Source organism: Ascaphus truei, chromosome 5 (genome assembly GCF_040206685.1).
Source record: "Ascaphus truei isolate aAscTru1 chromosome 5, aAscTru1.hap1, whole genome shotgun sequence".
Classification (NCBI taxonomy): Eukaryota; Metazoa; Chordata; class Amphibia; order Anura; family Ascaphidae; genus Ascaphus; species Ascaphus truei.
Genome location: NC_134487.1, coordinates 32,488,809 through 32,516,395, shown reverse-complemented (window position 1 = coordinate 32,516,395; position 27,587 = coordinate 32,488,809). Strand labels below are relative to the sequence as shown.

Here is a 27,587-nt window from a genome sequence, read left to right as displayed (position 1 = left end):
CGCTATACACCATTCCGACTCTTGCGTTCTGCTCAAGGATGTCTTCTCTCTACCCCTTTTGTATCCAAAGCCCTCTCCCACCTTAAGCCTCTCTCACTGACTCCCCCCCACACCTCTGGAAAGCAGCCCCCATAGCCATCAGCGGGGGGCCTCCTGACCGAGGGGCTAGTCTACGCCTCTCAGGCCTGCCCCCTCACCTTCCTCCCCTAGCCAGGGGAGGGGCTACAAAATAGGCTACTTATAGCCCAGCTGGCGGGGAACACGGCCTGTTTGCTGACTGCCAGCCATTTCCCACCCACCCATCCCCTTATAAATGAATAGTGCAGGACAACCATAACACCGATAAGTAGCTAATTGTCAGCAGTTCCATTGTATTACTAGCCATGTTTACATGTGAATATTGTATGTGATTATTGATGTCTCTTTGTTCTGTTACAGTATGAAGAAATGGAAGGAATGAAATTCCTAAAAGGAGGGGTCGTTGACCAGTTTGCCTTTGTCGCGGCAACTCTTGAGGGGTAGGTGCTTGTTCTTGCCAGACTGGGAGCTGGGCTGTTTAAGCACGGGGGAGTGCGAGTGGGCAGGGTCATTTAGACATTACTTCAGGGAGCACACACGTGACAACGACCGGTTCACAGGGGCCTAGCCGTTAAGGGGGCATGGGGTCAGCGGTTCAAATACCGGATGACCAGACCCTCCCCCTCCTGTCAAAGGAGCACTCTGGCAGGGAGAGGCATTTACCCCATTAGTTATTTGTTATAAATAAATAGCTGCTGCCTTTTATACCTCCAGATCCGGTCTCTGTCTTTATTCGTACGTTCCACGTGGGTTCTGGGTGGGGTAGGAGAGGGCAGCCTCCCTGGTCATGCCTTTCCCCTCAATATCCGAGTAGTACCCTCTCTATCCACTTTTAAGACCCACCTTAAAACATCCCTGCTTAAGGAAGCATATGAGTAGCTCCATGGCTGATAATTTACACTTCATACATAAACCTTGGCCCCTTGCAGACGCACTTACCAGAACGCCCTCCTACTGTCTCTGTAAGTTCTTCCTACCAACCAGATAGATTGTAAGCTCTTCGGAGCAGGGACTCCATTTCGTAAATGTTACTTTTATGTCTGAAGCACTTCTTTCCATTATGTGTTATTTTCCTTATTTTTTATTTATATGATTGTCACATGTATTACTGCTGTAAAGCGCTATGCACATTAATGGCGCTATATAAATAAAGGCATACATACATAAAGTTTCTACGTAAGTGAAAGACTGGGGGATTATAAAAGTAATTATTAAGCACATAAACTTTAACAGTATAATATGGGAGCATTCCATGAACAGTAGAATAATTCAAGTACAGATGTAGCATGTACTATTACACAATGAGCTCCCAAATAAATATTGCATGCGTTAAGGAAATATTGCACACATTACTATTTATTTCAATGTATCTGCTTTAAATCTTGCATCAAATAGTGCACCAGTTATAACACATGGGGTTACTGGGTGCAGTAACTGTTGGTATATCTGTAGTATGGTTTCAACAAACAATGGGGAGGGAGATGACCATCCTATATACAGTTTTTTGTTTTTTTTAGACTGTGGGGATGATTCTGGAAAGGATTTCTCGCAGGAAACAGGACTGACCGCTTTAGAGCAGGTGTGTGTCGAGTGTGTGGGGTGGGTGAGAGGCGGAGGGTGTGTGTCGAGTGTGGCGGGTGTCTGTTGAGTGCGTGCGGCGGCTGTGTGGCGCAGGGGTGTGAGCGGTGGGCGGGTGAAAGGCAGAAGTGCGGGTGGGCGAAAGGCAGAGGCGGGAGGGCGGCCAAAAGGCGTTGAAGGAGGGGAGGTGAAGGGGAGGTGAAGGGGGGGTGAGGGGAGGTGAAGGGGAGGTGAAGGGGGACGGAGGGGAGGTGAGGGGGGTTGGTGAGGGGAGGCGGAGGGGAAGTGAGGGGGGGTGGTGAGGGGAGGTTAAGGGGGGGTGGTGAAGGGAGGGGGGTGAGGGGAGGTGAAGGGGGGCGAGGGAGGTGAACGGGGGGTGGAGGGGAGGTGAAGGGGAGGTGGAGGGGAGGTGAAGGCGGGGCGGAGGGGGGGTGGAGGGGAGGTGAAGGTGGGGCGGAGGGGATGTGAAGGGGGGGCGGAGGGGAGGTGGAGGGGAGGCAGAGGGGGGCGAAGGGGGGGGGAGAAAGCAGAGCTGTTGCTAGGGGGCTGGGCAGTTTTCCTCCATCCTGATTGGCTGCTGCTGGGCAATGCAGCCAATGAGGAGGAGGTGTCAGGAGCCTGGGAGTGGAGAGGAGGAAACATAATGGAGCGGTGAGAGGTGTTTGTATGTCTCAAGCGAATCGCACCCTTCACCACAGTATTTTTGGAAAAGCGACCTGGTAACCCTACATACAAATATAGATATAAGTTGTGAGTAGTCAAAGATTGATATAAATTTTCCTCATGTTTTTATTCACATCATGGTCCCAAGGTTCAGCAAAGTATCCGGCCACTCCTCCTTCTCTTACCGGGCACCCCAAAACTTGAATAATCTACTGGAGACTCTCACAGCCGCCACCAGTCTAACTTCTTTCAAAATTAAAGCTGTCTCACATTTTAATCTGGTCTGTAACTGTTACATAAGCCTGTAATATATATTATCTTTAACTGTGCATGTAAAGTCTTGTATATAATGTACTAGCTGATATACCCGGCGTTGCCCGGGATGTAAATCCGTAATAGGTAGTATTATTTATAAATCGTGGAACAATAGGTTGAGTATTTGTTGGACAGGTTGGATAATAATGTTGAAAAGAAAGATGGAAGAAAATGTAATACGATGTTGTATAAAAATGGTTTATTGTAAACACACCACAGTACAATGTATATTTTGGTGACATAAGTGGTGTAAAAATGTGAGGCGTGTGTCCTGCTAGGGTGTGAGCGTGTGTGAGGCGGCGGGTGGGTGTTCCGTACGGGTGGCGCGTGGGTAGTGAGTGCTGGCTGTGGGTCGGGGTCCTGCTAAAGTGTGAGGCGGCGGGTGTGTGGCGAGTGCGGGTGAAAGCTGGTCAGTGATATTGTTGCGTAGGGGCAGGAGGCGGCAGGTGTGTGTCGAGTGTGTGGGGTGGGTGAGAGGCGGAGGGTGTGTGTCGAGTGTGGCGGGTGTCTGTTGAGTGCGTGCGGCGGCTGTGTGGCGCAGGGGTGTGAGCGGTGGGCGGGTGAAAGGCAGAAGTGCGGGTGGGCGAAAGGCAGAGGCGGGAGGGCGGCCGAAAGGCGTTGAAGGAGGGGAGGTGAAGGGGAGGTGAAGGGGGGGTGAGGGGAGGTGAAGGGGAGGTGAAGGGGGGCGGAGGGGAGGTGAGGGGGGTTGGTGAGGGGAGGCGGAGGGGAAGTGAGGGGGGGTGGTGAGGGGAGGTTAAGGGGGGGTGGTGAGGGGAGGTGAAGGGGGGTGAGGGGAGGTGAACGGGGGGCGGAGGGGAGGTGAAGGGGGGGTGGAGGGGAGGTGAAGGCGGGGCGGAGGGGGGGTTGAGGGGAGGTGAAGGTGGGGCGGAGGGGATGTGAAGGGGGGGCGGAGGGGAGGTGGAGGGGAGGCGAAGGGGGGGCAGAGGGGGGCAAAGGGGGGGCGGAGGGGGGCGAAGGGGGGGCAGAGGGAAGGCAAAGGGGGGGCAGAGGGAAGGCGAAGGGGGGGCGGAGGGGAGGTGGAGGGGAGGCGAAGGGGGAATGGAGGGGAGGTGAATGGGGGGGTGGAGGGGGGCGGAGGGGAGGCGGAGGGGGGGCAAAGGGGAGGCGGAGGAGGGGAGGGAGGTGGGGGAAGTGGAGGAGGGAGGTGGAGGAGGGAAAGGGGGAGGTGGAGGTGGAGGAGGGGGGAGGTGAGGAGGGGAAGGGGGAGGGGGAGTTGGAGGAGGGGGGAGGTGGAGGATGGGAAGGGGGAGGGGAAGGGGGAGGTGGAGGAGGGGAAGGGGGAGGAGGAGAAGGGGGGAGGGGGAGGTGGAGGAGGGGAGAGGGGGAGGTGGAGGAGGGGAAGGGTGGAGGAGGGGAAGGGGGAGGTGGAGAAGGAGAAGGTGGAGGAGGGGAAGGGGGGAGGTGGAGGGGAAGGGGGGAGGTGGAGGAGGGGAAGGGGGAGGTGGGGGAGGTTGAGGGAGGTGGTAGGAGGGGAAGGGGAAGGTGGGGGAGGTGGGGGGAGGTGTGGTGAGGTGGGAAGGGGGGAGGTGGGGGGAGGTCGGGGGAGGTGGGGGGAGGTGGGGGAAGGTAGGGGGAGGTGGGAAGGGGGGAAGAAGGGGGAGGTGGGAAGGGGGAGGAAAGGGGGAGGTGGGGGGAGGTGGGAAGGGGGGAGGTGGGAAGGGGGGAGGTGAGGGGAGATGAAGGGAAGGTGAGGGGAGGTGGAGGGGAGGGGTGGTGAAGGAGGGGTGAGAGGAGGTGAAGGGGGGGTGAGGGGAGGTGAAGGGGGGGTGGAGGGGAGGTGAAGGGGAGGTGGAGGGGAGGTGAAGGGGGGGTGAAGGGGGGGTGAGGGGAGGTGAAGGGGGGGTGAGGGGTGTTGAGGGGGGGGTGAGGGGAGGTGAAGGGGGATAGGTGAAGATGGGGAGGTGAAGGTGGGGTAATGGGAGGTGGAGGGGGGGTGCCAGGAGGTGGAGGGGGGGTGCCGGGAGGTGGAGGGGGGGTGACAGGAGGTGAAGGGGGGGTGACGGGAGGTGAAGGGGGGGTGACGGGAGGTGAGGGGGGGGTGAAAGGAGGTGAAGGGGGGTGACGGGAGGTGAAGGGGGGGTGACGGGAGGTGAAGGAGGGTGACGGGAGGTGAAGGGGGTGTGACGGGAGGTGAAGGAGGGTGACGGGAGGTGAAGGGGGGGTGACGGGAGGTGAAGGGGGGAGGGGAGGCGAAGGGGAAGTGGAGGGGAGGTGAAGGGGGGAGGAAGGGAAGTGGGGGGGGGTGCGGGAGGTGAGGGGGGGAGGTAAGTGACAATTAATGTATCATGTGGCCGCTTGCTCCCCCTTCCCCCAGTGTCTGCCAGTCGTCTGTCCCCCCCCCCCCAAACCTTCCGTCTGTTGTGGACGTCTGCAGTCGGGGGCTCGTGCATGCGTCGGCCGCTCCCTCACCCGTGAGCTTGGAGGCAATGCGGGAAGGGAGGGCAGAGACACAGGGGTGTGTGTGTGTGTGTGTTGGACCTTTGGCCCGTCACTCCGCCTCAGGCCAATGAGAGGTGTGCGGGGGCGGGCAGGCCAAGGGAGCCATCTCATTGGCCTGAGGCGCAGTGACGGGCCAAAGGTCCAATGTGATTGCCCCTAGGGACAGGACAGACAGGCAAACACACATACAACGGTTTCAGAAATAAATAGATAGATACCCTGTTCACTTATGTAACTATGTATTTGTAACCATGTATTATTTGTCATCTTAACTCTATGCCCAGGACATACTTGAAAAAGAGAGGTAACACTCAATGTATTACTTCCTAGTAAAACATTTTATAAATAAATAAACTTCATTAAACACCATTGTTTTGCATGCCAAGTCCATGTCAAATCTCAGCATCTGTGTTACATTTTTCAGATATAACATGTAAAATAAAACTTCCTCTCATAAGCGGTTGCCTGGAATGATAATAAATACATTTAAATGACCAGTCAATAAAGACTTCATATGTACTTATTTTCATGCAGAGCTAAGGGGATTGAGGCAGATGAGATTTCAGAGCTAATATAAGTATGAAAGTCTGGGTAAAGTCTGCATAAATCATTCTCCAGGAGAAAAGGAATATAAGAACATGCAAGCGCATACCTGCGAATTATAGTCTTCCTGGTTTGACATCAAAAGAAATCCACCGTCATCAAGAATGATGCAGTCCAGTTGCTAAAAAATCCAAACAACACATACATTGAAGTACAGTGTTCATAAAATAACATGGAATTGATAAGGCCATTAGCTACATGATATCTCTTTGTTTACATGAAACATGACATGTTTAATGAATTACAACAAGGATAAAACATTGATGGAAATGCAAACACCAAAGCTAAGACTTTATGCAATGTTACTAACTGTTGAATCTACTTTTTTATTTCATGTCTTTATTATCTTGTTAAGAATAGCCTTTTGCCAACTATTCTGCTTTTATATTTGTTTAGTACAGTGGTGCTATACTCCAGCCCTCAAGACCCTCCCCCCCCCCCCGACAGGTTAGGTTTTCAGGATATCCCTGCTTCAGCACAGGTGGCTCAATCAGTGTCGTTGACTGAGGCACCTATGCTGAAGCAGGCTCTTTGACTGAGCCACTGATTGAGCCAGCAGTGCCGAAGCAGGGATATCCTGAAAACCCGACCTGTTGGGGGGGTCTTGAGGACTGGAGAGGAGCACCCCTGGTTTACTGCATGAAAATGTCTGGAGGGGTTAAGAAATGAAATGCAAGCCCCTACTCACAGATACATTTTCTATCACTTTAAAACCTGTGTTAGGTACGGAGCAAGCACTGAAATATTCTAATTGCCTCATTTAAGTGGTCTCACAAGTGCTGGTGCCCTTGCAGTGAATAGTGTTAGTTTGCTCTAAACCAGGGGTGAGCAAACTTTTCCCCCTGCTACTCCCTGCCTGCTCCTTACCTTGTCTTCGGCGTCAAATGGCACAGCGGGGTCACGTTGCCATGGCAATGTGACGGCATCATTTGACGCCGCTTTGCCATGGAGCCGCGTCGACGAAGACACGATAAGGGAAGTTGCAAAGGCCTCACGCGATCCCCCGGCATTTAATTTAAATGCCTTGGGGAAGAGCGTGGGGCTTCTGCAAGCACCCCCGCCGCCCCCTGGAAAATCTTGCGCCCCCAGTTTGCGCACCCCTGCTCTAAACCACCTGTGGTGTTTAGCAAATGAAGCCTGTAGTGTTTCCTTCCTGCAATTAACAAGTGCCACATAATAAAGCTATTTAAAAAAAACATACTTTAGGCCTTCTGATGAGAAAACATTGTAGATTCTACTTACTGTGAGGTTTTACTTAATCAGAAACCTCTGGGCACGTTATGGCCATTTCACTTGGTGCCTTATTTCTTAGATAGCATTATACTATATCTTATGTGTGCCCAAATGCTGTATATATTTTATATGGCCAGTACTTGTAATCACTGTAGAACATGATATGTATAGCTAGTGAGGGAATAGGTTACGTTATTAGAAATGACCATACAACCCAACACAATGTAGGAAATATACTGTTCAATATGTAGGATAGTTGACCATGTCATGCATCCAGCAATCATAGGAAAAGGAGGTACATTTCTAAAAATACGGGTGCAATGCATGGCCGTGAGTGAAGGCTATTTAATCATCACTTGTGTATATCGAGCTCAGTTATTTATGAATGTTGATTTTTTTTTTATTCATTACTCTTTATTTCCACCCCCCCCCCCCCTTATATTAACTGATCACAATGTCAATCCACTTCTGCACAGTAACTGTTCCACACTGATGAGAACAAAGCACTTCTCTGGTAGGAACGCACAACCGCAGCTCACGATTCCAGACTTAAGCAAGATTAAAAGTACACATTTAATCGGGATCTTACCATACTGTTTTGTTCACAGTCACAGATTTCCTTCTTGCACTACAGAGTGGGAATTAAGACGGTTATCATACACTGAGGAAAAAACACAGGGTAACAAACTGGTGGGAAACTGAAGACAACATTTTTTTTCCACACACAGAAAATGATGGGGTAAAAATGAGTCCATGTTCATCATGTATAATTCAGTAAATTATTTATGATGTATAAATAATTTGTAGGTATCATAGTAGCAATTTTGATGAAAGGTTAATGGTTTACAATTAGTATATCCATCAAAATGTCAATAGCTGTGTACATAATATATTTACAACACTCATTATACAGGATCACGTTGTTTATATATTCAGCACCAACATACGCAGTAAACCCGTATATGAAGGTACACTGGCATAGACTTCTGGAACTATAAGGAATGTAATACATTTAAAATTTGCTTCTGCAATTGTGTTGTTATTTGATTGGTAATTGTAGTGTTGTAGATGTTTCGTGTAATATTTGTTGCTAGCAAATGAGGCAGCTGAAAAGGGTGTAAATAAAAACGGCTCCTTTCCTACAATTACTTTTAGGCCAGATATTATAGTCTGCACAAATGAAAAACCAGTAAAAATAATCAGAGAAGTGCTAACAACTTAAATAAGTGTTTATCATTTAGGCAATTATCAAAGTATTAATAAACTTCTAGCTACATCAAACGCTACTTAATTATACAGTAAAATGTAGATTCATTAATTAGTGGGAGATCATTATTTGACGTTACAGGAATATTCCTTTATGTGGTAACATAAGTAGAGATGGGCAAATTTTGTTTGCGGATCTGGATCCGCCTTGGATCGGACGGTTCCGTTCGTCCGCGAATCAGTCTCAAAAAGGGCGATTCGTCTTTTCCGGGTTAGTTTTTTTTATCACAATACAGTACGCGGATCCCGCAATCCGCTGGAGGATTTTTACCAATCCAATCAGCGGATTTAGAGAGCCACTGGTGGAATCCACGGATTGTATTGTTTACATTTACAAGCGGATAGTGTCCAATGGCGCCTTCGGATTAATCCACACGGACTGAAACCGGAACAATTCGCAGATGAATTTTACACCGCAGAGCGGATTTTTAATGGAAAACTCAAAAAATTCCATGAAAGATTGGCCCAGTTTCGCCCATCTCCTAATATAAGTACAGAATGGCAGTAACTGCATTCTGTAACTTGCGTTCATGTCAAGTATGCTATAAAGACACTTACAACTTGTCAAGAACACGCCGCGCTCCATTCAAACAAATGATTACTGGTCTAATAACTATGATAATTAGTTATATTTTGCTTGGGAATTCACATTTGGAAAGCAAAGTCAGCAGAATATCTTTTCCCAAATACTGTTTGAGCTGTCAGTGCCTCGCATTCAAATCGCAAAAGAAATTAGGCATACTTGACCCTGTTTTACTGAGCGCCCGTTAAGGAATAAAACAGTGACTTCTCACCACGCCTTTGTTCGTAGCTCTAGTAAAGTTTTCCATCCAGCTGACAACATCGATTTTGACTCCAGCCACTTAAATACAAAATAAATTAAAAACGTTAATAAATATATATTTTTAAGATCAGCCCACCACCTACCTTACCCGGAAAGAGTAATAAAGTGTCATTTTTTAGTTTTTTCAATAAAAACATTGAAATTGATTTTAAAAAAAACAGCAAAAGGCTGAAACTAAAACATGCATACATTCTGCATCTTCTCACAGCCATTATATATGAATTTAGGGATAATTTACAGTTTAAACAAGTACAACAAGCAGCTGCAGTGCAACCAATATGACTTTACTGTATGCTCAATAATGTTCCCAAAATCTGTGTGACTGCAAATCGAATGTGTGTGACTGCTTTTCCTATAAACAACTCGGATATACATATTGTTCTTTTTAGCAAGTACTATTTTTACAGTACATGCAGTTTGTGGTTATTTAGTCACAGTTATCAAACAATTCAGACTTCTATATCAATGTCATTTATGTTCAGACTTCAACAATGTCAAATTAATATAAACTGGTATATATACTTTGCTTGTATTACACATACTCAACAACATACTCTAAACAACTGAAGATAACAATTAGAGCCATTTCTACTAAGTGGTCTAAGCATTGGGCATCTTGATACTTTGTTTACTAGATAGTATTTTACTAGGGTTCTTATTGTGTTGTATGGCACAACTATGCATTTCATCTAAATTAAAACCATGTCCACAAAGCTAAATATACTGTATACAGATATAGAAAATGGTAGGAATTTTATAAAATAACAATTTCAAGTTAAAACACAGCAGTCTGAAAATATTAAAACATTTCATGCAGTGGTATACCATATCTAACATTTCCATTATAATACAATCAGCATTTCATTCTTTGTCATTTGCATGACTTAACACCACACGATACAATAAAGATTTGCACAATTAAATGCAAAATAAAAATGAAAAGTAACACTCACTACACCTGTATAACAAAACAATCATGTAGTGTTCCAGAGAGATAGGGTGAGAGGGAGAGGCAGTGGGAACAAGAGAGGCAGAGAGAGAGAGAGAGAGATTGGGAGAGAGAAAAAGAGGGGGTAAGTGAGGATAGGGGGGTGTGAGGAGGAGAGGTGAAAGCGGAGGGAGGTAAGTGAGTGGGAGGTGAGGGGGGAAGGGTGTGAGGGGGAGGGAAAAAAGAGAGCGGCAGAGTGAGGAGGAGAGGGGGCGTGTAAGAGAAAAAGAGGAGGTCTCACAGGGTCGCTGATGGGGTGCCAGGTGGAGACTAGTTCTGTGCCCCAGGAAAGCTGTTGGCGACCCTGGATTGCTATTAATGCTACTACAATGCTATTAACCTAATATGAACAAAGATGAAAAGCAATCTATTTTCTGTTTGTTGGATAGATATTTTAAAGCTAATACAGTACATGGCTGTTTTGGAAACCTGATATCCTCCATAGTTACTCTGAAAAGAGAAAGCTGCTGAACTGTACTGAACAACTCTCATGATACATTTGAAATGAATCTGTACCTGTAGTATAAAACTGAGACAAACTGTACTTACCAGCAGGCTTAAACAGTTGTCCATCAATTGTTACTTCTACTGCCTTGCTCACCATAATACCAGATTCAAAGTTAGGGCGTCCAGTTTCTAATGGAAAAAAATACAAAATAAAGTTAAAGACGAAGATATACCAAATGGTGCATGAAACCCTGAACCCAAATCAATAAAGTAAGAAAGAGAGTTAATGATGCAATATTCTATTCAAATGCATGAAATGACTGCACTGGTAATTGTGTGCCATTCCCTTTCTCATATAATTGTATAGTGTCATTAGGTATAGAGAGTGGGGAAAAAACCCACATAGAAAATCACTAAAAAAGCAGAAGTTTTTACTTTCCAATATCAACCATTCACGGAAATAGTACCATGCAGTAAATATCGCTATTTTGTCAGTAAACCGTAGAGATCGAAAATCAGTCATCATTGTTTAACGTTATATTATTTTAATGTTTTATATTATTATAATGTATGATTACAGTATATACATTTTTTTGGCAATTGAATACAAACATTGTAGTACAGAAACATGAATAAGTACAGGTTGGGCTCGATACGCACAAAATCTTAAAATAAATTGAACAATACAACCTTGTGCGCCTCATTTACTTTACTAGTCTGCTGTATTTGGGTATTATTAAATCCTTTCACCCATGAAGTTTTGATATTAAAAAAAAAAGATGCTTGTTCTGAGGATAATTTAAATTCAAACATCACACTGTATGTCAAATTTCAATATGTGATCATATTGCAGTAGTGAAATATTTTTAATCCTTCCTTCAGAGTTTAACTATAATGTTAAACTTATGTGTTGGCTTTTCCAAACGATGCAACGTCATACCATAAAATAAATCAGGGCGGTAGGCAGCGCAGAGCCATTATTCTTTGATATGTATAAATTGGGCAACATTTACGTACTGTTAAAATAAGGAGCTGTAAAGACATAGTTGTCGTTATCCAAACTACGTTTGTAGAAACTGTTTTCGTAGGTTTCGGGTAATTCAAACCAGTCTTCTCCAGCACTAAAAGTAAATAATGATTGGAATTAATTAAAATAACAAGCAGAAGTGCTATTCTCGATTTATCAAAGCTCAAGGTGTCACCTTTGTCATTGAACCACATTAGCAAATGTTTGCACAAATCACATTACCTCCTGTTTTGCAACATTTTAAACATGCCACTATACCATCGATAAACCAGGTACAAAAAAAGCTTAGGATACAGCAATGCGAAAACCTAAGCTCATGTCCCATTATCTAGTAGAATGTGGTTACTGTACATCTTATTAAGTAATTACGAACTACCAAACGTACATTGGAACTAGCGCCCAACTAAAGTAGTTTAGATTAAAGGAGCAATCCAAGCAATATCCTAAGGGTGTGTTTTAAAAATAAATAAATCAGTTCTGTAGTATTAGATACTTACTACATTTTCTTATTTTAAAATTCAACTCTTAATGCCATTTTTAATTAATTATAATACACTGAGCATCTTTTGAGTTCTATAGCAGACTTTTAGCCCACCTCCCCAGACGTGCAAACTTTCTGCTTTATGATAATTTGTTGTCAATGTTCCCAGCAGTTTGAGCTGTAAACTGTAACATTAGACAATGTTACCTTAGTAATATAGTAAATGAGTACTGTACTTCAGTATTAGGTGCTGTCTTTTTTATTTGGATTAATAATTGATATTATAAGACATGCTTTTGAGAGTTCTCCTCTCTTCAGGTAATATAGTAATATATTCCTTAGTAATATATATGAATACATTGTAGCTGCTGAGTTACACTGACTGAAGGAATGTTTTGAAACTAAAAGGCAGACATTTAGTTAACCCTGGAAAGCAGGATTTTGCTAATCGATTGGCAGCTTAGGTAATTAATCTTCAAAAAAAGTAATCAAAGGCTGCATATATTAAAATATATATATTTTTAAGCTTCTTGGATTGCCTTTTTAATCAAGTAAAGCAGGAGTGGCACACTGCAATCATCATGGGCCACTATCAAGTCAGGTTTTAAGGATATGCCCGTCATTGACTGAACCACTGTTTGAGCCACATTAAAAATCTGCTGCTCCTAGGCCCTTGCCTGTGTCAGCCGCCTCCTTGCTGCCGCCCTCCTGCTCCTTTATAATCCTAGCGTCAAATGACGCTGCAGATGTCACCAACGTTACGTCACAAGGTGGCGCATTACCATGGAAACGAGAAGTCATGATATCATTGGACGTCACATTGCCCTGGCAACGAGACGCAGTGTGACGCCACGTTGCTGACTTCGTGCGGCGTCATTTGACGCTGGGATTACAAAAGGGCAGGAGGGCGGCAGCAAGGAGGCGGTCGGCACATGCAAAGGGCCTATGGGATTTTGAATCCATTAGGTCCGTATGCCCGAGAGTGCGGCAAAAGCATATAGGGGCAGAAAATTTTACCGGCCCAAAATGTTGCCGCACCAGGCCCGGGCATAACGGGCCTACAGTAATTCTAAATCTGCCACCGGCCACGTGCTAAAGCAGGGATATCCATAAAACTGACCTGATGTTGGCCCTTGAGGGCTGGAGTTAGCCACACCTACAGTAAAGGAATTTAAAGCTGTTGGAGATCAACAGCAGTACTGTATATCACAGATTGAAAAAACACAGGGGGTAAAGGGGAATATGAGTAGATACAGATACAGCTTATACAAAAATGGTCAGAGCTAATGTGAACAGTTAGTTCCCTTATGTAACCATGTGTTATTTGCCATCTTAACTCTATGCCCAGGACATACTTGAAAACGAGAGGTAACTCTCTATGTATTACTTCCTGGTAAAACATGTTATAAATAAATAAATACTGTAAGTGGGTCCTGATGTCCTTATATGCTGCCCATTTCTGTTTCTATTCATAAAAACATACTGTTCAAGGACTATCTGTAAACTATTATGGATCAGTGGGAATCTTTTTACACATACTGTAGGACCACTATAGATTTGCATAGAAAAATCCAGACATGTTCAAAACCACCTGCACGTTGTAGGATGCATAACTTCCCATTCTCCACTAAACCCCAAACTAACCTCAACAAAGACCCACACCTTGGTTTAGCGGTAAGGCCACAGCACAATTAGAGCATCATAATAAAACTGAACAGACTGCTGCCTAGCAAAGCCGTTCATAGATCATAGCGTGCAACACAGGGTAAGGTGGACGGTGCATTAACTGAAGCTTGTAAACCAGTGGTTCCCAACCATTTTTGCATTATGCACTTCCTGCTAGAGAATATTTGTTCCATGGCCCCTTAATTATTAAATCTTACTTTCCTTCTCATTAGACTATTGCTAACAAAACTGTTTGACTGACCCCAGGCAGATAGTATCCTGAATTCATGGGAGAGCACATGCTTTATAAAGCTCCAAACTACACCTCAGTGTGTGTGCAAACAGCATGGGTGGTGTACACTGGCGACACACTTTATTCGAGCTTGGCTAGTCCCACGAATTCGGGTATACCCGGGTGTATTGAGGTTTGTGACTGTTTTCTGCCCGAGTGCATTGAGTTATTTTCCAAGCAGGGATTGAAGCATTTTATTCCCGCTGGCTGCAATACTGCACAGTATATATATATATATACTGCATTACAATTCATGAATTTATGCCATCTGGTAGACACGCGAAGCATTGCAGCCTATTAAATCCTAATCATTATCATTTAACAGATCAGCCGCCCGTCAGCCAGGCATGAACCCAGGCTGGGAAGGCAAACGCAACGGGGCTTGTCAGAGGTGAGAAGCGGCGCATTCCAGGTATCTGACAGGTACATACTGGGTATTTGCTCGAATAAAGTGTGTCGGTGCAGTAGCTGTCAATTATTGCAGTAGCATCCAAAGTCATTGTTTAAGGAAAGTCCTCACACATAAAGTATGAGACGCTAACTCAGTAATCACGCTCTGAGCTATTTTGTGTGCTTTGGGTGAGCAGAGCTCTCTCAGTCAGGTGTTTGAAACCATATATGGAATTGTTTACTGTTGGGGAAGTGTAACACGTCAGCTTTCTTAAGTATGCATTTTTGCATCAACACTCAACACTGATTGGGGGAGGTCTAAAGTATATGATCTATAATTGAGGGCATAAGTTGGCAAAGTGTCAGAGCCTCTTCATGGACCGTGCAGGTGCCTGGCCAAGAATTCCCTTTGCTCTCTCGGGATCAGGCCAGACTAATAGGGCTTCCCCGCGTGTTCAGAGCGCTTTCCTGTTGTATGTTGTTTAGCTGTTGAAGCTGTAACTGAAAACATAACCAAAGCAAAGTTAAACTCCTTTGTTTATTACATCTGTAAAACTGTTTACTGACTCAGAGTGTACAAGTTGTCGGTTGAATCCAGGATCTTTGCATTACAGTCATACCCCGCAATGCTTTGCTACTGTGGATACAAAGCATTGTGGGGAGCAACTTTGGAAGTTCTTGCTGTAATTGACAGCTATACTACCCACAACAAGGTGACATTTGGGGCCTTACTAAGTGCAGGGAACCACTATATTTCCTGGGATCCACCACCCCTAGAAGACACCTCACAAACCCCTAAGGGTTCCTGAACCACCTATTGGGAATCACCAAAATAGTTAGATGCAAAGTGCTTTTCATTCCAGAAAGGCATTAATGTTGAGAGTACTCTTTGTTGGACTAAAGTCTCCTAAACAAAATACAGAGTACTATCACAGTACAGATGTAGCAAGACTCCCAGTCTCTTTTGCCACAATTGAAGAACCAAAAGTCAACGACACTGGGTACAGTAAGGACAGTATCTGCCACGATTACACTGCGGGGGAGGGTGGGGGGTGACTGTGTGTGGCAGTGGTACTGAAGACAGTTAGCTTAGCTGTACCTTCAGAATGCAACTAAAACTCCCTTCCAGTTATGAGTAAATCTTGTAACACTTTTACTTCTATGTTTCAGCCTTCAGAGTAAAAACTGCTTCAAATGTTTACACTCAGATAGACAAATAATCTACATTTGAGTCTCTTAGTTTATGAGAAGATAGAGGATTAAGAATAACTGACAGGATTTTCCACCTTCTCTCAGTTAAATGCATCAATTATTGAAATTACTATTACTACCCTCTAATGCTACTGGTTGGATTTTTGTATGTCTAAAAATCACAGCTTTCAAGATGGAAATGGGGGAGTGGGAGGTTCTACTGTATACCTTGTTATTTCCACCCCTTGTAGAACAATCATAAGATATGAAGTCAAATTTGAAACAGGCAAATAATAAAATCTAATATTCTGAAGATCAAAGAAAACCTTGGCAAGTATCCAGCACCAACTTTGTGCCAATAATTCCAGATGCTGCTTGCAAACATTTTCTTTTTCAACATGGTCCTTACTTTGTTGCCTAAATCTCTGATTTAGATTCTAGTACAAATATGGGAGTTTCCCAGCTTCTATTTACTGTAGTTTATATATATAGTATAAGTACACTTTCTCTAGTACTCATATATACGAGTCTACAACATTTCTATATTTAACAATCCCTGATAGACATACAACAAAAGAATTTAGCGGACAAGCGGGAGATACTGTTCAGCTCGAAGCATTAGCAAAGCATTCATCACTCCTTATGACATCGCACTTTCATAATGGATTTCAGCACACTGTATTATGAAAACTTAAATGTGGCAACCCTACTGTAACTTGAATAGGAGGTAACCCCGGATTGGGCGCACTAACCCGTAGCGGCGCTTGGTGAATCTGCCCCTATACATTTAAAGCATTGGTGGGGGGGGTCATTTTACTCAAGTGTTCCAGCTGCAAAACTGGGGCAAACAATAGCACTATATTGATCGTAGAAGAGCAAGCCCATTGAAAGCAAAAAGACCACGGGTAGGCAACTCCAGTCCTCAAGGGTCACCAACAGGTCAGGTTTTAGGGATATCAAAGTCAAAGACTGAGCCACTGATTGAGTAACCTGTGCTAGAGCAGGGATATCCAGAAAACCTGACCTGTTTGTGGCCCTTGAGGGCTGGAGTTGCCCATCCCTGAAATAGACGCTAGTAAATAACCCCCTCAGACCCTTCCTTGTGTCCCTCTATCTGCCATGTAGTTGTTTAGCTTTTTGTGCACCTCCTTATAACCAGCAAGAAAGTTTCTACTCCACAAGGGATTTGATATTTAGTAGGGGTTAGTTGTTTTAATGATAGACATGAGCCAATAAAAGGATGTATTTATTAAAGTTTCCCAGCTGCAAAACGGGGGGAAACAGCACCAAATTTACCGAGGAAAAACTTTCTATTGAAACCAATGGGACAGATGATTGCCAAAGTCTTTTCAGTTTTCGTATTTTAATTGGCAACAGACTTAAGGCTGTTAAATGCTTTTGTTATACTACGTATTTCGTAATAAACTATGGAGTTAATAAATAAATTAACAAAACTGTGTAGGCAGAAATACAAGAGCAAATGAATAATGCTTAACCTCCAATAACGTTTAAGAAAATAATTTGTCACTTCTGACTTATAATCCGTTCATATAAATCAGTTGAACTGCAAATAATAATGTCAGTGGAAGTTTACTAAAGTCCTGGTTTATTTTGTTCTAGGAAAAAGAATAGTTTACTTAAAAAGTTCATGTTCTGTTACACACATTTGGAATATATAGCTCAATGAAGAAGAAACAATGAGATTGTGAGTTTCAGGCCCACTAGATCAGACCAAAATGTACTAATAAAAGTTTGCTACTGTGTTTTGGTTACTTTTGCCACATTTGAAACTAATTTGCACTGAACTTACTTACATCTTTCCGTAGGGTTGACCACCACAAGATTTTTGGGGTTTGCGACCGGCCGCCAGTCACATGAACGGAAATGAAGAGACCAGGTGCCTTATACAGCAACCCCTCTCTAATAGCCTCCCCCCCCCCCTCCATGATCTGATTAATTATAATATTTGTGTCTACAACATTTGGTAGAAATGAATAAAAGTTTGCAAAAGCGTGAAGCATGAAGCACTAAATATTTCTGATGCTTCTATCACCCTAAATGGTTTGCTCAAAATCCCAGTAATGCAAATGAAAAATAAATAAATGACTAAAGCATTATTGCCCAAAACACTGAATGAATGTATTTGTAAATAGTGACAAAGGGATCCTCTATCCAAGTCTCTCCAAAGTGAAACAAAGCTCTAGCGAAAAAAACTGCACCAGATTTGCTCCCCTTTGGCTGCTGGAAGTCATTGATAAAATTGCTTCTTGGGGCCAACTTGTCAATATCTTCCGGCTGCAAAAAATATATATAAAAAACTGCACCTGATTTATCAAAGAAAAACCTTCCAACTGAAACCAATGGGATTTTTTGTCTTTCATTATTCTGGTGCTATGTTTTTCATCCAATTTTGTACCTAGGAGACTTTAATAAATATGCCCCAAAGTGTCCAACTTTTTTGGCCTTCATGACAGTCCCAGGTTAGGGCTTAAACATGTTGTTCTCGTGTATCAATAAAATCATTCTTATTTGATCAAATATATGGAAGAGGATGCATTATATTGTAATGGCAAGATACTGTGCACATAGAAATGAGATAATACTTACATTTTTGGGTACACTCTTGTGATTCCACCATCCGTAGCAACAAATCTCGCAAGAATCCCTTTGCTATGACATCAACAAAGTGGTGAATAGGTGAGGCTTACATTTTAAATAATGTTGCATTTTTTTTTAATCCTGCTGTTCAATTTACCCTGTCTCACTAATATAACACTTTCCTTAATTACTCACTTTAAAAAAAATCCCCATTAATTAATTGTAAAAACCTCCAGCACCTTCTATTTACATCTATTTGTCTTCAATATGATATAAAAAAATGCCAACCACTGTGGTTCAGACTTTACGACTTTAAAACTCAGACAGATCACTACAACTTTTATATGCCTACCATATTTGCTCCTTAGTTAGGCATAATTGGCCATAGTGCAAACAATATGCTAGGCTGAATACTATTTAGATTTTATTTTGACAGGAAGATTTAGATCTAAATTTGCAAATCTATTATAAAATCCCCATTTATAAATAATCCCTGTACTCAATTAAGTCTTTATGTTGAAACCTCTGTTAAGATCTAGCTGTATGGATCATACAAAAACAAAAATTACTCGACATAATTTTAAAGAACAATGTAAATAAATACGTGTTTATCCTTAAACTTTGAACAATTTACTACATGTACTGTAAAATATATAAAAGCAAATGACTCACGGTGAATATTTACTCCAGTAGATCTGCGCAAGTTCATTTGTAATTCCTGCATCCAGTAATACCCTTTTAACCATGTCAATGTTACCTATAAAAATAGGACATGGGGGACATGGGAATTAAGTGGAGTAATAATAGAACACGATCTTATTCTTAGTGTCCATCACACATGAAAACAGTAAGCAGAGATGCATTGACTAAGATAGGCAGTAATAAAAAACATTTTGAGAAGGGAAGCCATCAGTAAGTTGGAAGAGACAGCGGTAGAGGTCGCGTTAGAAACAAAGTGCTGTGTCATCGCTACGTCTGGAATTTCGATCCAAATTAGAGTTAGGTGCTGCAGAGTCACGTAGTCTTAAAATATGCAAGTAGAAAAGTAGAAGGAATGGTTCCATTTGGTAGCAGAAAATAGAACTTGTTAACAGAAATTGCCACACTATATCTTAATTATCTAAGGACTATTTTGGACAATGTATCAAGAAATTACACGTTGATTATTAATAGCATAACTGAAGTAAATAATGTATGGGGTTTATGGGAGCTATTGCTAGAAGTGATTTTGTCATAAAACAAACGCACATACAGATGTAGCTCCGGGAACAGTAAAAGTCGTGGCTGGGGGGGGGGAGGGGGCTTCTTCTGAATGGGCTCCCCCACGGAGAGATTTTCCGCTGCCGGGGGAAGCCACAGTCCAGATTACTTGGTTTTCCACAACAGCGGGAACATTTATTCCGGCTACATCTGTAAGAATAGCAGGAATAGTACATTTGTATGTGTTGTTGTATGGTGTGTGCATCAATGTTTTTCCCACAAGGAAAAAAAATGACACTAGGGACTGGAGTTCGAGGTTGAGTTTGAGTTTGGATGTTGTCTGTGGCATACGTATGTAAATGATACACTCTATTAATGAACACGCATGGGCCACTCTATCAGATTGTTTTTAGACCAGAAGCCAAAGACTTTTTAGCGCTCAACTCGAAACCGCATTAGAAACACAGAAAATATGTTGGCACGTCGATAATATTTTGATGCCAATTGATGCGTTTCTGACAAAACTCTGAATTAGGCCCAGAGTATCTTTGTTGATGCTTCATCAGTCAGAAAGGTTTCCCATTAAAGAACTGTTCTTTTGATTAATGGTAAGACAAAAGGATATATCATGTACTGTACATATTGTATCTATATTAAAGATCTCATAAATTATGTTTTATTAAGACTTGCACTTTTGATTTTAGGTTAATAAAGAATTGTTAACACAATGCACTGTTTCAGTTTGAAACTGAAATCTTTAAACAAAGCACCCTATGTATAAAGTTGTGCACTATAGTACCGTATGTATTTTTTATTATTTATTTTCCCACTGTGAATAGGGGGCACCTTTCAGTCTTGCCCCCAACTTTACGCTCCCAATATCTCACAAAGTCATATTTTTACCTATGTAACACTGCTGTACCTGACCTAAAGAGCTTGCAGTCTAATTGTTAATGCAGAGGCATAAGGAAGTGAGATTACCTTCCCACGGCCCATGGGCCTGGGTCACAATTCTCTGATCAAAACTTTATTTCATAGACTTATAGAGATTTAAGTCGTTATAAAATTAAGTGACAGAGATTAATTTAAATTAAGAAAAGAGTTTTACATTGGAAAAAAAGGGTGTGTGTGCCGAGCACGCGCCTGTTAAGTGAAACGTCTTTGTCTTTTGTCAGTGAAATTGTTTTGATTTTTATGATTGTGATTGATTTTAAAGTATGTAAATGCTGTTACTTTCAAAAGGTGTGTGTGTGTGTGTGTGTGTGTGTGTGTGTGTGTGTGTGTGTGTGTGTGTGTGTGTGTGTGTGTGTGTGTGTGTGTGTGTGTGTGTGTGTGTGTGTGTGTGTGTCCGCTGATCCTAGTACTTCCTTGGGTTTGTGTTTTTTTACCCCCCACCCAAATTTTAGTTTTTTATGCGCATGCGCGAGCTTATGAGTTTGTGCAGGTGGCTTCAGTTGCTTCTGCGCATGTGCAGGCAGCGCCGGACGCTTCTGTGCATCTGCAGGCGGGGCCAGCAGATTCTGTGCATGCGCAGGTGGCGTACCGAAAAGTACAGTAATTATGGTCAATGTTTTGTTCTCATACAGTAGGTAACGTTCACGTGGTGTACAGCCACATTATTTCTTATTTTCAGGAACAGCTGAGACGGCAATAATATTGTTAGGTCTGAGTGTCCAACTAATTACAAACAGTTATTGCTTCAGAGCATTTTACTGAATTCTTTAAGCAGCAGGGAAAGTTAACATCATGCCTCTCCCCTTCTCAGCATCTTAGTTCAACCTGCAATCCCTCGTATAGTCACTTTTTTTTAAAATAGGGGTTAAGATGGTTACTTATGAAGGTAAGATAGTGCCAATGAAGAATCCCCATAGCGAGTTCTCTTTTATCAAAACCCTGAGCGACTTTATTTACTAGGAGACCAGGCTTTTGTTGCCAAATAGGATATAGCAAGATGGGCGTCTTGAATTCACTACTTCTGGGATCAGCCTTCCACTCTGAACACCCTGTGCCATTCTGTACAACTTAAAGCAGAAGTGACCAACTCCAGTCCTCAAGGGCAACCAACAGGTCAGGTTCTCAGGATATCCTCGCTTCAGCACAGGTGGCTCATTCATTGACTTGGCCATTGACTGAGCCACTGATTGAGCCACCTGTGCTGAAGCAGGTATAAGCTGAGAACCTGACCTGTTGGTGGCCCTTGAGGACTAGAGTTGGCCACCGCTGACCTAAAGCATTTCTTGCTGGCTGACACTGAATATTTCTTCTTTCTAAATAAATGAGACCTCCCTATGCCTCAGAGTTATCTCCTTTATCGTTATCTGTAAGTGTCACGTGACACATTAACAATAGACATATTTCTGGACAAAAATTATTTGCAATAAAAGCAATCCAGCATATATGACACACAGGTAACATATGCACTAATTGAAGACATCGGGATTTAACTGCCTTACATGCCAATCACCTCCACTGTCAGACCCATCAGCAGGCTAACTCACAAGACTAAATTTAGAGACCCCAACCCCTGCCCACCAACCCATCAAGCTCTCAATCTATCTAACCCATAGCCCGACCATGATGCTCCCACCCCTGCCCACTACAAAGACATATTAACAATGACTCTATGGCAATCACATGACATGTTCCAGATCTAACCACATGAATGTTTTAATGTACTGCGCCCTATATAAGGGTGCTATATAAATGTTGTTATAAATAAATGACTCCTACAGTAATTAGAATCAACGTGAATTCTTACACTGTAATAGATATACCCGTATCACAATCATAAAATTATGTGAAAAGGATAATCTAGTTCAGGTCATAAAAATAGTGTGCAATTCATGTGGTGCTATTTCAAAATTCTGTGCCATTTATTGAATCACATTAATGTAATTAATTACGTACTGTACCATTAACACATAGGGGCCTATGCAGAGAGCAGCGAATTTTAAATTTGGCGAGTTTAATAAAAAGTAGCTTTTTTGGAGAGTTTTATTCTCCATATGCAGAAATGTGCGGATTCTGCTATGTTTAACATGAATGCGTGTGGCGAGTTTAAATTGGCGAGATGCGCGCTGCAGAAATGTGTAAAAAAAAATTCGCGCCTTTTTTTTTCCTTTGCTATGGCCGCGAGCGGCAGCTTCTTGCCAACTTTTTCTGGCGAGGCAAAAAGGAGACAATCGCGCCATTTTAATGCCGCGAACAGCCGCTACATGCCGTTTGCGCCTCTCTGCATAAGGATATTTTTAAAACTGGCGAGATGGAGGTTCTCGCCAGCTGCGAGGCGAGTTTTAGAAATAGAAAAAAAAAATTGGCGCGTTTTTCGTAACTCGCCATTTTCTGCTGTTTTCTGCGCGATTTTCTCCAAAAAATGGCGAGTTTTGAAATAGCGCTGCTCTCTGCATAGGCCCCTATGTGTCATCTGTGAGCAAGAACATGTTCTACAGTACATGGGCACACTGGGATTGCAGGCATGAGAATTTTTCAAAACAATATTAACGGTCATCACAAAATCTCCCATTGTTTTCCATGGACATTACAAAATGTTAATATGTAGCAGATAATTTTGTAGAAACGTAAAATGATACAAACTTTCTAGAGAAAGTTACTGTATAACAACGTTTTAGATAATCAAGAAGTTATACTTATTTATATTAACTCTGAAAGAAGAATGTCCTTTTCTTTTTTTTAAATGGCCCCTGAGTGGGAAGCAGGGGGTCTCCAGAGCTGAACCACGTTAATTTCAGCTCCAGGAACCCCATATGCTTTGGGAGATCCTTACTTCCGTAGGTGCTGTCGTTATCTCCTGCATGTTTAAAGGTCCCACATCACGCAGGCTAATAGGAAGTCACGATGGATGATGTTGCAGTTTCCTATTGGCCGGTGAGGCGTGAGACATTTAATGCCTCATATTGTTCACACAGCTGGTGCAGATACCAGCATGACCGATGGAGTTAAGTATCTCAGGATACAGCATATCCCCGGAGCTGATATTTACGTTGTTCAGCTCCGGGACCCCTGCTTCACACCTAGGACAACAAAAAACACTAGGTGGAGACTCATGTCAAAGCTTGATCTGTGATTCTATTTATGTCCAACAAGTGCAGGTTTAGAAATAAAGTCCACCGAAATAACCTTTCAAAGCTAATTCACAATTAATTGCAAACTACAATTGAAAAGGTAGGTTCCACTCCTCTTTAGTACAGCACCGTGTTAGGTGAAGCTCGGTAATTAGTCTGGTGTCATCTATTCCATTTTCTCTCCAGGAATAGTAAAAAAGAATAATCATTCTCCATGGTCCTGTTTGAGGTTACTCAGAGGCTACACTCATACATTACATAAGTGTATGAGGTAAAAGCTATTACCTAAATGTGATAACAAATGCATTAGAGGATGTTGTAGTTGGGGAACATTTAATATTCACAAAGAGTTATTTTGATTTAGTCCTTTAAAAAAAAGCTAAGTACATTTTTGGCACAAGCTTGCTATAGAAATACTAAACTTAATGTAATTGTTGTGGCACTTTACTGAAACAATTATATCAGTCAATTAAACTTTGTAATTTAAAGTAATGCTGCAGCTGAGTCATGCAATCAGAGCGGGCATCTAGATTTGAAATGTAAGGTTAGTCCTACATTTACCAGGACTGACTGCAACAGTACAAGCAAGATAGAGAACTGGACTTTGTTACGAAAGGCTGTGTAGTGCTTTTGGATCAGCCCAGCAAAATCAGCCTATTAAAATCAGAATTTTCCAGTGCTAATATATTTGGAAACATAACATAACATACAAACTTCAAATACCGGCTGTCACAGTACGGGGTTAACCAAACTCTTTGGGATTGCAAACACCAGGCTAAACACAGAGGTTAAATAAATGAAGGTTTATTTTTGGCCAGGGTAAACAGGGAACCACCCAAGCAAAACACAGCAATAACTCATGAAAAACATGGAATACGGATATCACGGAAGACTAGACGATTACACCAGGATCGCAAGCACCAGATAGAAGGAAGGAGTGAAATAAACTGTTTATTTTGGCCAGAGCCAACAGTAACAACAGAATGCACAAAACAAAAACTCACCAAAAAGAGGGTTACAATGGGAATCCTAGCTCGCCAGTGTTGGGTGCTACCGTAGCTAGATGTCTTCCACAATCCGTCCATCTCAGGGTACCCCAGTACCATGGGATAATAGCCACTTGCTTGCGGGCTTAAATGTCCTACAAGTCTGACACCGACACTAGCTACAATATAAACCTCAGAATAATCTGCAAGAATCTCTGGAGCTCTGATAGGCGTCATCTTACATACTTTCCATGGAAGACCGGGTGCCAACCGATAAGGGCTACAGTATGTACAGTATATATAAATATATATATTTTTTAACTAATTGAAAGACTGCATTGTGTAAAAAATGTACTCTCTCACCTAAAATCAGTAGTGGTATGTAAATCACGTGCTTATATTTGGTGCATATGAATGCATTACGAATTATTTACTTCTACCGTACTTCCGTTTGTCTTTTACACCAAGAAAAAGTTGACTGACAATTTTCACATATTTCTGGCGCACAAAAGTGGTGCACACACAACCTCAATAAGCTCCAACCCAGCCCCACTTCACCATATATATTTATGTAAAAAAGGAGTGCTACTGGGTATGTGACAACGTATAAACAAAAGAAAGAACCCAATGCTACAGCCAACATGAGAAATCCTACAGTTACATACTTATCAGTTCTTCTATCATAAGTGAGTGTCACTTAGTTACATTCTTTGAAGAGATACGTATTTAACTATATAATTTGTCATGTTGTATGTCGCAATTAAACTTTCTCATGCATATCATGTCCATTTGTGCATTCAAAATCTGCCTCTAATTCCCTAGAATCATTTTCATCTTAGGGAATTTGTTACACTTCTGTACGTCACTTTTACGACAAAATTGCTTTTAGTAACGCTCATAAGTAGGCCCAAAACTGATCTACATTCTAAGCTTAGCCAGGTTCATTTATTTTATATTCAAACATTGCGAACTTCGAAATTAGTTTGCAAGTCGAACTGAGGAACATTTTCGAATCAAGCTAAATTTGGGCCATGACCTCTGATTTTTTTCTATTTGTGTTAAACTTGGAAAACTTTTGCACAAAAGTCTCAGTTAAAAAATTTATTTTTTCCCCCATAACCCTTTACAAATTCAAATTCAAAACTGTTTGAGTTCCGACAAAACCAAAACCCAGCATTTATTCAGAACCAAAACCCCAATGAAAGTGCCTGCTCTTAATAAATTATTGTATTGTTTATAAAATGTTTCACAAATAACATTATCAGCTTGTTGCAATGACTAACAGATTGCTGAACAAATAACAAGCAATGTAGCTAATGTTATACAAATAAAACATATGACAGCATTTTTCAGTCAGCCCTGAGGCTATGTCCATGAATAGGAAATTACCAAGCCAAGAAACAATTAGAGCAGGAATTGCCTCCTCCGAACATTCAAATTAAAGAAGAAATACAGGCCATGTTTTTCTCAACACAACATTGGAACCTGAAGTACAGTACATGACCCCATCAGTTGTACACAGGGTAACCTCCTGAGATGTTTAAATTCAAACTTGAATTCCCTAAATGAAATCCAAAATGGCAGCTGGATTAGCGAGCCAATCAGTACTAGCAATGTCAGTGTAATTGTATTTGGAATACAGTATTTGCACTAGAGTTTTCCTTTTTCATTGCTGTTACTGACTGCCTTGATGACAAATAAATGACCCACAGTTTTTGTGCACAGTTTAAACCTGCTGAAATAGTTAGATCTAAACCTTGCATATCTTTAGTGAATCCTGGTTTCTTATTTACTGGTGAGTCAATCAATAACACTGTTAAAGCTGCATGATGTGCCATGGTATGCATGTACAGTACCAAAGATATGCTCCATTGACATTAACGGGTTACCGATGTAGCCTAGTGCCCCTGGCTATAGCTTTTCCACTGGCCTCAACACTATAAGTCCTGATAGGAATAGGCAGTGTTGGGGTTAAACTTCTGCGCAGGGCGTAGCCTGCAGTTGCAGCCTGGATGGGTACAATGTTGCCATATCCAGGGGCAGGTCTACCGGCAGAATGGAGTGTCATACCTGGGGAGGGTACTGACAGGATCACATGTATATGGTGTGATGCCTGTCAGTACCAGGACCTGCCCTGTTATGGCCCCTCCCCCTGGGTATAAAAGCTGGCACTCCACCAAATTGTGGTGTCTCTTCCCTCCCTCAGAGGAGTGGTTGGTGTGATTCCCTTTGCCCCGCCAGGGGGTAAAGGAGCTTAGGAGGGACTCTTGGGGCCTCAAGTCCTGGGTGTCTGCTCCAGGGATTGTGGTGGATGCCACGTGGTGTATGGAATAAAGACTCAGTTGTACCAACTATGCTGTGTAGTCTTTGGAGGAGAAAGGGTTGCCTGTGGGGACCATCCTGCTTGCCAGGATCCTCATGAGATGAGGCGCTCAACCATAATGAGGAAAAGCCTGTCCTGTTGCTGCTCCCACACAACACCAGCGGAGCCTTCAGATTCCTGTAACAACCAGGTGAGCTCATAGCACCTGAGAAACACCCATGTAGTAGCCAGATCTCCAGTAAAGAAGGTAAAAAGCATTATGTTTTCTGACCCAATGGAACCTGCACAGTTATAAAATAGTCATTTCTAAAGTAGAGTCACCTGTTCCCATAATTCTGACCAATGTGTTCCTTAACCAGGAGTTCCTCCAAGTGAGTATTTAAAAAATAAATAATAATAACACATACTAAATACAATCAGCAAACATTGTTGCTTTACTGACCTTTACCCAGTTAATAATAGTTACCATACTACTATAAACTGTTTGCTTACCTACAATGAAAAAGCTGTGTATGATCAACAATATTGCAGGTTAAAATACTGTATAGGTGATTTAAAAATATATATCCTTTATACTTACATGATGGACTATTTGGTGTTTTGCGATCTATGAATTCATTGAAGTTGTTGATGAAGTCTGCGTTATTATTTGTCAGCTTTAGATCACTACAGTATTCCCTGTTCAAAGAAAAAGAAACCATGAAATCACTCCCAGGAAGTTGCATGTAACAATGGATTTACATTTGAAGTCAAAAGAAAACATTTTTGAGGCATAGTAGAACGTGTTCCTCAGTAAACTGATATAAATCCTGAAAGGCTGGTGACTATAAAAATGCACGTGTTATTGCTTTGTTTTATTTTATATATCAATATGTGT

The 27,587-nt window shown here is 42.4% G+C and overlaps 1 protein-coding gene across 7 annotated transcripts in view; it reads right to left on the bottom strand.

Annotated features, from left to right (window-relative positions):
- CACNA2D1 (calcium voltage-gated channel auxiliary subunit alpha2delta 1) overlaps nt 1-27,587 on the bottom strand; it is a 717,165-nt gene that overhangs the window by 25,284 nt on the left and 664,294 nt on the right. For 5 of the 7 annotated variants that reach the window (XM_075599575.1, XM_075599572.1, XM_075599573.1 and 2 more), the window contains 8 exons: nt 27,291-27,388; nt 18,792-18,876; nt 18,129-18,191; nt 11,493-11,596; nt 10,578-10,664; nt 8,991-9,058; nt 7,520-7,558; nt 5,747-5,818 (listed from right to left, as the gene is read on the bottom strand). In XM_075599575.1, coding sequence (XP_075455690.1) covers nt 5,747-5,818; nt 7,520-7,558; nt 8,991-9,058; nt 10,578-10,664; nt 11,493-11,596; nt 18,129-18,191; nt 18,792-18,876; nt 27,291-27,388 — 616 coding nt within the window. The remainder of the gene's footprint in view (nt 1-5,746; nt 5,819-7,519; nt 7,559-8,990; nt 9,059-10,577; nt 10,665-11,492; nt 11,597-18,128; nt 18,192-18,791; nt 18,877-27,290; nt 27,389-27,587) is intronic. The other 2 variants (XM_075599576.1, XM_075599580.1) reach the window with 1 other exon arrangement.